An 11032-nucleotide genomic window follows, 5' to 3' on the forward strand; every position below is an offset into this window, starting at 1 on the left:
CCGACAGTCGTTTCCTCTGGAAATGTGTATTTGGTCTCCAGCGACGGGTGTCTGAACCTACTCTGTCCTCTGGGCAAGATTTTACCATGTATCTCTGTATACAGGGAACTCCCCCTAGTGGTGGCTGCAGACAGGATCTTATCATGTATCTCTGTATACAGGGAGCTCCCCCTAGTGGTGGCTGCAGACAGGATCTTATCATGTATCTCTGTATACAGGGAGCTCCCCCTAGTGGTGACTGCAGTCAGGATATTATCATGTATCTCTGTGTACAGGGAGCTCCCCCTAGTGGTGGCTGCAGACAGGATCTTATCATGTATCTCTGTATACAGGGAGCTCCCCCTAGTGGTGACTGCAGTCAGGATATTATCATGTATCTCTGTATACAGGGAGCTCCCCCTAGTGGTGGCTGCAGGCAGGATCTTATGTATCTCTGTATACAGGGAGCTCCCCCTAGTGGTGGCTGCAGGCAGGATCTTATGTATCTCTGTATACAGGGAGCTCCCCCTAGTGGTGGCTGCAGGCAGGATCTTATCATGTATCTCTGTATACAGGGAGCTCCCCCTAGTGGTGGCTGCAGTCAGGATATTATCATGTATCTGTATACAGGGAGCTCCCCCTAGTGGAGGCTGCAGACAGGATCTTATCATGTATCTCTGTATACAGGGAGCTCCACCTAGTGGTGGCTGCAGACAGGATCTTAGGCTAGTTTCACACTAGCGTTTATTCGACGCAGCGCACGGCGCCGCTAAGCCCCGCCCCCTGCGGGCTCCCTGCCTGCCCCATCCGGTCATCGCCGCCTACTGTCGCACATGGACGCTTGCGATCTGCACACCCTATCTTTAGCATGTGGTGTTCAGGTCGTGTGCTGGCCGTGCGCTAGTAGGATTTTGGCGTGCGCTGCACACTTTTGAAGGTGCGCCCGTGCGTGCTGAACGCAGCATGTTGCATTTCGGCGCGCACCTTCAAAAGTGCGCAGCGCACGCCAAAATCCTACTAGCGCACGATCTGCGCACCCTGTGGTAAAGATAGTGTGCGCAGATCGCAAGCGTCCATGTGCGATAGTAGGCGGCGATGACCGGATGGGGCAGGCCAGCAGGGGGCAGGGCTTAGCGGCGCTGTGCGCTGCGTCGAATAAACGCTAGTGTGAAACTAGCCTTATCATGTATCTGTATACAGTGAGCTCCCCCTAGTGGAGGCTGCAGACGGGATCTTATCATGTATCTCTGTATACAGTGAGCTCCCCCTAGTGGAGGCTGCAGACGGGATCTTATCATGTATCTCTGTATACAGGGAGCTCCCCCTAGTGGTGACTGCAGACAGGATCTTATCATGTATGTCTGTATAAAGGGAGCTCCCCTAGTGGTGACTGCAGACAGGATCTTATCATGTATCTCTGTATACAGGGAGCTCCCTCTAGAAAAAAGAGGGGGAGAAGCCAGCGCTGCTTGTGGTCAGAACGTAATACATAAAGTGTGAAAACACACATTGGTTTCTATCTGTATTCAAAAATGAGACATTTAGCAAAAAATTGATCAATTGTTTGAGCTACCCCGCCGCGTCAAGGGAGCTCCCTCTAGTGGTGGCTGCAGACAGGAGCTTATCATGTATCTCTATATACAGGGAGCTCCCCCTAGTGGTGGCTGTAGACAGGATCTTATGTATCTCTGTATACAGGGAGCTCCCCTAGTGGTGACTACACACAGCATACAGCTAATAACATGCCTCGTATCTTCCTTTTCTTTTTGCGTCCTCTTTGCCAGTCGGCTCGGACGAGGTGGGGTCACGTATTTCTTGGCTTTTGTACTGACTGTTAAGAATGCGGGTTTTTTTCCATTTCTGGGAGACTGAGTCCTGCCTTGTACATTTGGGATTTTGGGGTTCTATCTTTGGGTGGAGGGGTTACCATTTATTCAGCTTTGATCTGATATTGTGCACCTGTCCTGATATAATTGTATATTGTTCTGGTGAGATCCACCTGGTGACGTTCTGCACTCACTGGATTGTTAGTAGGGAGCTCCCCGTCTCCTCGCTGCGGATGGTTGCGTTGGCTCCCGGTCTCCTCGCTACGGATGTTTGCGGTGGCTGACGGTCTCCTCGCTGCGCATGGTTGCGGTGGCTCCCGGTCTCCTCGGTGCGGATGGTTGCGGTGGCTTCTGGTCTCCTCGCTGCGGATGGTTGCGGTGGCTTCTGGTCTCCTTGCTGCGGATGGTTGCGGTGGCTCCCGGTCTCCTCGCTGCGGATGGTTGCGGTGGCTTCTGGTCTCCTCGCTGCGGATGGTTGCGGTGGCTTCTGGTCTCCTCGCTGCGGATGGTTGTGGTGGCTCCCGGTCTCCTCGCTGCGGATGTTTGCGGTGGCTACCGGTCTCCTCGCTGCGGATGGTTGCGGTGGCTCCCGGTCTCCTCGCTGCGGATGGTTGCGGTGGCTCCCGGTCTCCTCGCTGCGGATGGTTGCGGTGGCTCCCGGTCTCCTCGCTGCGGATGGTTGCGGTGGCTCCCGGTCTCCTCGCTGCGGATGGTTGCGGTGGCTCCCGGTCTCCTCGCTGCGGATGGTTGCGGTGGCTCCCGGTCTCCTCGCTGCGGATGGTTGCGGTGGCTCCCGGTCTCCTCGCTGCGGATGGTTGCGGTGGCTCCCGGTCTCCTCGCTGCGGATGGTTGCGGTGGCTCTCGGTCTCCTCGCTGCGGATGGTTGCGGTGGCTCTCGGTCTCCTCGCTGCGGATGGTTGCGGTGGCTCCCGGTCTCCTCGCTGCGGATGGTTGCGGTGGCTCCCGGTCTCCTCGCTGCGGATGGTTGCGTTGGCTCCCGGTCTCCTCGCTGCGGATGGTTGCGTTGGCTCCCGGTCTCCTCGCTGCGGATGGTTGCGTTGGCTCCCGGTCTCCTCGCTGCGGATGGTTGCGTTGGCTCCCGGTCTCCTCGCTGCGGATGGTTGCGTTGGCTCCCGGTCTCCTCGCTGCGGATGGTTGCGTTGGCTCCCGGTCTCCTCGCTGCGGATGGTTGCGTTGGCTCCCGGTCTCCTCGCTGCGGATGGTTGCGTTGGCTCCCGGTCTCCTCGCTGCGGATGGTTGCGTTGGCTCCCGGTCTCCTCGCTGCGGATGGTTGCGTTGGCTCCCGGTCTCCTCGCTGCGGATGGTTGCGTTGGCTCCCGGTCTCCTCGCTGCGGATGGTTGCGTTGGCTCCCGGTCTCCTCGCTGCGGATGGTTGCGTTGGCTCCCGGTCTCCTCGCTGCGGATGGTTGCGTTGGCTCCCGGTCTCCTCGCTGCGGATGGTTGCGTTGGCTCCCGGTCTCCTCGCTGCGGATGGTTGCGTTGGCTCCCGGTCTCCTCGCTGTGGATGGTTGCGTTGGCTCCCGGTCTCCTCGCTGCGGATGGTTGCGTTGGCTCCCGGTCTCCTCGCTGCGGATGGTTGCGTTGGCTCCCGGTCTCCTCGCTGCGGATGGTTGCGTTGGCTCCCGGTATCCTCGCTGCGGATGGTTGCGGTGGCTCCCGGTCTCCTCGCTGCGGATGGTTGCGGTGGCTCCCGGTCTCCTCGCTGCGGATGGTTGCGGTGGCTCCCGGTCTCCTCGCTGCGGATGGTTGCGTTGGCTCCCGGTCTCCTCGCTACGGATGTTTGCGGTGGCTCCTGGTCTCCTCGCTGCGGATGGTTGCAGTGGCTCCCGGTCTCTTGGACAGACATCTGTCTGAGATGGTTAAGTGAACCCAAAGCTGCATTGAGCAGGGGGTTGGACACAACGGCCCTGGAGGTCCCCTCCAGCATTCTATGATCCCTCACCGGGGGTAGCCGTGGGTCTCCTGCTCCTCTGAGGCTCCGCATTGTCACTCACCGTGGGCCCCCGCTCCTCTGAGACTCCGCATTCACTCACCGGGGGTGGCCGCGGGTCCCCCGCTCCTCTGAGGCTCCGCATTGTCACTCGCCTAGGGTGGCTGTGGGCCCCTGCTCCTCTGAGGCTCCGCATTGTCACTTACCTAGGGTGGCCGTGGGCCCCCGCTCCTCTGAGGCTCTGCATTGTCACTCACCTAGGGTGGCTGTGGGCCCCTGCTCCTCTGAGGCTCCGCATTGTCACTCACTGGGGGTGGCCTCGGGGCCCCCGCTCCTGAGGCTCTGCATTGTCACTCGCCTAGGGTGGCCGTGGGCCCCCGCTCCTCTGAGGCTCCGCATTGTCACTCAGTGGGGGGTGGCCGCGGGTCCCCACTCCCCTGAGGCTCCGCATTGTCACTGACTGGGGGTGACTGCGGGCCCCCGCTCCTGTGAGGCTCCGCATTGTCACTCACTGGGGTGGCCGTGGGCCTCCGCTCCTCTGAGGCTCCTCATTGTCACTCACTGGGGTGGCCGCGTTACCCGCTCCTCTGAGGCTCCGCGTTGTCACTCACTGGGGTGGCCGTGGGTCCCCACTCCCCTGAGGCTCCGCATTGTCACTCACTGGGGGTGGCTGCGGGCCCCCACTCCTCTGAGGCTCCGCATTGTCACTCACTGGGGTGGCCGCGTTACCCGCTCCTCTGAGGCTCCGCATTGTCACTCACTGGGGGTGGCCGCAGACCCCCGCTCCTCTGAGGCTCCGCATTGTCACTCACTGGGGTGGCCGCGTTACCCGCTCCTCTGAGGCTCCGCATTGTCACTCACTGGGGGTGGCCGCAGACCCCCGCTCCTCTGAGGCTCCGCATTGTCACTCACTGGGGGTGGCCGCAGACCCCCGCTCCTCTGAGGCTCCGCATTGTCACTCACTGGGGGTGGCCGCGGGCCCCCGCTCCTCTGAGGCTCCGCATTGTCACTCACTGGGGGTGGCCGCAGACCCCCGCTCCTATGAGGCTCTGCATTGTCACTCACTGGGGGTGGCCGCGGGCCCCCGCTCCTCTGAGGCTCCGCATTGTCACTCACTGGGGGTGGCCGCAGACCCCCGCTCCTCTGAGGCTCCGCATTGTCACTCACTGGGGGTGGCCGCGGGCCCCCGCTCCTCTGAGGCTCCGCATTGTCACTCACTGGGGGTGGCCGCAGACCCCCGCTCCTATGAGGCTCTGCATTGTCACTCACTGGGGGTGGCCGCGGGCCCCCGCTCCTCTGAGGCTCCGCATTGTCAGTCATTGGGGTGGCCGCGGGCCCCCGCTCCTCTGAGGCTCCTCATTGTCACTCACTGGGGGTGGCCGCGGGCCCCCGCTCCTCTGAGGCTCCGCATTGTCACTCACTGGGGTGGCCGCGGGCCCCCGCTCCTCTGAGGCTCCTCATTGTCACTCACTGGGGGTGGCCGCGGGCCCCCGCTCTGAGGCTCCGCATTGTCACTCACTGGGGTGGCCGCGGGCCCCCGCTCATCTGAGGCTCCGCATTGTCACTCACTGGGGTGGCCGCGGGCCCCCGCTCCTCTGAGGCTCCGCATTGTCAGTCATTGGGGTGGCCGCGGGCCCCCGCTCATCTGAGGCTCCGCATTGTCACTCACTGGGGTGGCCGCGGGCCCCTGCTCCTCTGAGGCTCCGCATTGTCAGTCATTGGGGTGGCCGCTGGCCCCTGCTCCTCTGAGGCTCCTCATTGTCACTCACTGGGGGTGGCCGCGGGCCCCCGCTCCTCTGAGGCTCCGCATTGTCACTCACTGGGGTGGCCGCGGGCCCCCGCTCCTCTGAGGCTCCTCATTGTCACTCACTGGGGGTGGCCGCGGGCCCCCGCTCTGAGGCTCCGCATTGTCACTCACTGGGGTGGCCGCGGGCCCCCGCTCATCTGAGGCTCCGCATTCACTCACTGGGGGTGGCCGCGGGCCCCCGCTCCTCTGAGGCTCCGCATTGTCACTCACTGGGGTGGCCGCGGGCCCCCGCTCCTCTGAGGCTCCTCATTGTCACTCACTGGGGGTGGCCGCGGGCCCCCGCTCTGAGGCTCCGCATTGTCACTCACTGGGGTGGCCGCGGGCCCCCGCTCATCTGAGGCTCCGCATTGTCACTCACTGGGGGTGGCCGCGGGCCCCCGCTCCTCTGAGGATACGCATTGTCAGTCATTGGGGTGGCCGCGGGCCCCCGCTCCTCTGAGGCTCCTCATTGTCACTCACTGGGGGTGGTCGCGGGCCCCCGCTCCTCTGAGGCTCCTCATTGTCACTCACCTAGGGTGGCCGTGGACCCCCGCTCCTCTGAGGCTCCTCATTGTCACTGGGGGTGGCCGCGGGCCCCCACTCCTCTGAGGCTCCGCATTGTCACTGGGGTGGCCGCGGGCCCCCACTCCTCTGAGGCTCCGCATTGTCACTGGGGGTGGCCGCGTTACCCACTCCTCTGAGGCTCCTCATTGTCACTGGGGGTGGCCGCGTTACCCACTCCTCTGAGGCTCCTCATTGTCACTGGGGGTGGCCGCGTTACCCACTCCTCTGAGGCTCCTCATTGTCACTGGGGGTGGCCGCGTTACCCACTCCTCTGAGGCTCCGCATTGTCACTGGGGGTGGCCGCGTTACCCACTCCTCTGAGGCTCCTCATTGTCACTGGGGGTGGCTGCGGGCCCCCACTCCTCTGAGGCTCCGCATTGTCACTGGGGTGGCCGCGGGCCCCCACTCCTCTGAGGCTCCGCATTGTCACTGGGGGTGGCCGCGTTACCCACTCCTCTGAGGCTCCTCATTGTCACTGGGGGTGGCCGCGTTACCCACTCCTCTGAGGCTCCGCATTGTCACTGGGGGTGGCCGCGTTACCCACTCCTCTGAGGCTCCTCATTGTCACTGGGGGTGGCCGCGGGCCCCCACTCCTCTGAGGCTCCGCATTGTCACTGGGGTGGCCGCGGGCCCCCACTCCTCTGAGGCTCCGCATTGTCACTGGGGGTGGCCGCGTTACCCACTCCTCTGAGGCTCCGCATTGTCACTGGGGGTGGCCGCGTTACCCACTCCTCTGAGGCTCCTCATTGTCACTGGGGGTGGCCGCGGGCCCCCACTCCTCTGAGGCTCCGCATTGTCACTGGGGGTGGCCACGTTACCCACTCCTCTGAGGCTCCTCATTGTCACTGAGGGTGGCCGCAGGCCCCCACTCCTCTGAGGCTCCTCATTGTCACTGGGGGTGGCCGCGGGCCCCCACTCCTCTGAGGCTCCGCATTGTCACTGGGGGTGGCCGCGTTACCCACTCCTCTGAGGCTCCTCATTGTCACTGGGGGTGGCCGCGGGCCCCCACTCCTCTGAGGCTCCTCATTGTCACTGGGGGTGGCCGCGGGCCCCCACTCCTCTGAGGCTCCGCATTGTCACTGGGGGTGGCCGCGTTACCCACTCCTCTGAGGCTCCTCATTGTCACTGGGGGTGGCCGCGGGCCCCCACTCCTCTGAGGCTCCGCATTGTCACTGGGGTGGCCGCGGGCCCCCACTCCTCTGAGGCTCCGCATTGTCACTGGGGGTGGCCGCGTTACCCACTCCTCTGAGGCTCCTCATTGTCACTGGGGGTGGCTGCGGGCCCCCACTCCTCTGAGGCTCCTCATTGTCACTGGGGGTGGCCGCGTTACCCACTCCTCTGAGGCTCCGCATTGTCGGTGATTATGGCTCGCAGCCCTTTCTGGTAATTAATCCCTTTCATGTATCAGCAGAGTCATCCTCGCCCCGGCTCGTCTGCCCGGTGACACCTGTCAGTGAACGCCGTGTGTCTTATAAGCCGGATGTGCCCCCCATGTCTGTGGCCGTGTCCCCCCCCGCGGCCGTACACTGACAGCGCTGCAGAGGACAGATAGCAGCTGCATCACTCGCAGGATGTCGGTTTTTACTCCTCCGAGACCGCAGCTTCCTCCACGTAAATGTGTCAGGCCGCCCGCAGCGGAGGAGGCGCAGCTGCAGAACCCGGGGCCTGGTGTGGGGGGCGTCTTCCTTCCTTGTCGTCATTCACACACTAGACGGACGGCGTCCCCTGTAATCCAGGTGCTGCTGGAGGAAAGGGGCGTCATAGCGCAGCCGTGTGCCGCAGACCGCATGGCGATCACTGGGTGGCCGTAGCATTTCCCATGATCAGTCTGGGGACCCCCCAAAAAAAGTCATAATTGCCCAAAACAGACGGCATTTGAAACTATTTTGCCAAAAATGGCTGCAGTGCAGACAGCGTAGTACGTGTCCTCCCTTGTGTTTCTGCTCCCATCCCCCTGTTATGTGCTGTCCGCCGGCCGGTCACTGCCGCGCCATCGCTCCCTCCACCGCCCGCCACGTCTCTGGCGGACATTACTGACGTCTGTCTTCTTGTTTCCAGGCTTCCGCTGCCCCATTTGCTCCAAGTCGGTGTCGTCTGATGAAATGGAGATGCACTTTATAATGTGTCTGAGCAAGCCGCGGCTGTCCTATAACGGTACGTACCAAAGGTGCACCCCCCCTGCAATCCGGGACCCCCAAGAAGAAAATCTAATGTCTATAAGTAGGGGGCACAAACTGTCTCCTCCAATCAGAAGCCGCGTACATTATCATGTGAGTTTAGGGATATTGGGTAAGTGGCGCCACCGATCTGTAGGATCGACGTCCTGCACGACCACCATGGATGTAGTGTGAATAGGGGCTAACCATTTTGGAAAGAGGTTTAGCATTTTTTCGATTGGACAGCGATAAAACACGACAGGAAATATTCTCTGGTTGTTGTATATCTGCCCCTTTGGCTCCGCAGCCCCCCGAATATCGCTGGCATCCTGACTGAAGGCGACGTAAATGCCGCCGAAAATAGAAAAATACAAAACTCCAGGAGATTGTTCCAAAAAATAAAAATCTATTGAAATATTGTATGTGCCCCTAAATGTTATCAACATAGCTTGTCTCTCAGAAAGCAGACCCCCGTATGCAAAAACTTGCTGGTAAGGGGTTAATGATGAGCAGAGGGCTCGCCGGACCACGTGGCTGCTCTGCAGATGGCGCGCGGCTTATCTTGGCGTCAGTTCCCGATGCTGCTCGTTATCTGACAGAGACCCTCATTAGGGCGGCGGGGGGTCTGTGCCGGTGACATCAGCCGTCACGATGTAATAATCGGCCTCTGGAAGGTCGCGGATGACGCAGGGGGGTCAGGCCAGGACCACCGCAGCGGGCGCTGCCTCCACTAATGCCGGAGCTGGTTAGAGTGCAGTCGCCCATGCCAGCTACAAATAGCTCTGCTCCCAGATGCCACCCGCAGCCTCACTGCCCCCTGCCAGAGACCCACTGGGGTCTGTCAGCGCCCGGGACGATTGTCTGCTCCTGGCCTCTGCTCCCCCTTTGCCTGTGTGGCCTCCCCACCCCCTCCTGTGTGGCTTCTGCTCCCTTAACCCCCCTCCACCTTTGTGGCTTCCGCTCCCTTAACCCCCTCCTCCTTTCCCTTGCCTGTGTGGCTTCCGCTCCCTTAACCCCCTCCCCCTTTCCCTTGCCTGTGTGGCTTCCGCCCCCTTAACCCCCTCCGCGTGTGTGGCTTCTGCTCCCTTAACCTCCTCCCCACCGTCCATGTGGCTTCCGCTCCCTTAACTCCCCTTCGCCGACGTGGGTGTCTTCTGCTCCCTTAACCCCTCTGCCTGTGTGGTCTCCGCTCCCTCCACTCCCTGCCTGTGTGGCTTCCGCTCCCTTAACACCCCCCGTGTGGCTTCCCCCCCCTGCCTGTGTGGCTTCCGCTACCACAGCCCCCCCTCCTGTCCGTGTGGCTTCTGCTCCCTTACCCCCCCCCGTGTGGCTTCCGCTCCGACCACCGCCTATACCCCCCCCCCCCCCCGCCTTCTGAGATATGGTCTTCGCATTGTCTCTGGGTGTAGGAGTCGCTTCTCCTACAGCAGAATTGTGAATGCAGCTCTGCAGGTCACCCCGGTGTGTTATGCACAGTGACTCCACCTGCACTTGTGGTTTTCAGATAACTGCAAACATCAACTCTTATCCTGGCATGCTGGGAGTTGTAGTGACGCCCGCCTTGGAGAGACGCCGACCCCCTGACACGACTTGCTCTGCATTTCTCGTTTTCTTTCCTCTGCAGACGACGTGTTAACGAGGGACGCGGGCGAGTGTGTGATCTGCCTGGAGGAGCTGTCACAGGGGGACACCATCGCCAGGCTCCCCTGCCTGTGCATCTACCACAAGAGGTGAGACCCCCGCACCCCCTTATTCTGGATTCATCCTTCTGGAGATTCTCAGCTCCTCCATTGGGTGAAGGCCGTGGTGCTGGGTCCGCGACATGTGTCCCTGGTAACCTGGCGGCCGGCCCGGCCTGCGGTGGATGTTACCGTAGTAACCGCCTCCTGAGTAATACACCGGCCCTGGGGCAATTACCAGCGAGGGATCAGGCTCCCGGCTCAGCTCTTAACCCCTCCTGTGCTGCAGACGCCGACCTCCCTGCACTGCTTTAATAGACTTTCGTGGCACCAGTCCACTCGGGCCCCATTGCTAGAGGGGTGGGCAGCCTGGACCCGGCTGTCTGCGAGGAAGGGGGGAACCAGCTCAGGGAAGGGCTGTTTTTGGGAGGGGGTGTATGTCGAGGGTGCTTCCCGGCTGTCGGTGGCGGTGGGGGGTCTGTGTGTGTGGGGGCGCTTCCCAGCTGTCGGCGGCGGGGTGGTCTGTCGGGGGAGGCTGCCAGGCGGAGGGGTGGGCGGGTTGTTGGCATCATATGACTTACACATAATGGGTAGTTTTGCATCTTTCTGACACGCTTTTAGTTTTGTCACCATTCTCGCCTCTGGCCCGGGTCCTTGTGGACTTCACCAGTGCAGTGTCTCCTGTCCTGATGCTTTGTTACAATGTGTCGCCGGCTGCGGCCCCCGCTGACCTCTCCTCTCTCCTCTCAGCTGTATAGATTCCTGGTTTGAGGTGAACAGGTGTTGTCCGGAGCACCCCTCTGATTGACCTGCGGCCGTTCTTGCTGACTTTTTCTTAAGGTAAGTGACCCCTGAACATTCTCTCCTCCTGCACACCAGACCCCACATGTACACGGGCCGAGCGCAGTCCTGTATCATGTGTCCCTATGACTGCTCTGCCTGATGGGGACACTCACAACTCACATGATACAAGGACCTATGACGGCCCTTCCTGGCCCTGTGTCTGACCCTGTGACGGCCCTTCCTGGCCATGTGTCTGACCCTGTGACGGCCCTTCCTGACTCTTGTGACTGACCCTGTGACGGCCCTTC

The 11032-nt window shown here is 61.7% G+C and overlaps 1 protein-coding gene across 1 annotated transcript in view; it reads left to right on the forward strand.

Moving 5' to 3' along the window:
• Positions 1-11032, forward strand: part of ZNRF1 (zinc and ring finger 1) — a 35780-nt gene that overhangs the window by 22078 nt on the left and 2670 nt on the right. The window contains exons 2-4 of the mRNA XM_073554965.1: positions 8165-8260; positions 9887-9992; positions 10692-10781. Coding sequence (XP_073411066.1) covers positions 8165-8260; positions 9887-9992; positions 10692-10749 — 260 coding nt within the window. The 3' untranslated portion in view covers positions 10750-10781. The remainder of the gene's footprint in view (positions 1-8164; positions 8261-9886; positions 9993-10691; positions 10782-11032) is intronic.

This window comes from Dendrobates tinctorius, unplaced genomic scaffold (assembly GCF_039654945.1).
Source record: "Dendrobates tinctorius isolate UK_male_01 unplaced genomic scaffold, ASM3965494v1 ptg000214l, whole genome shotgun sequence".
Taxonomy (NCBI): Eukaryota; Metazoa; Chordata; class Amphibia; order Anura; family Dendrobatidae; genus Dendrobates; species Dendrobates tinctorius.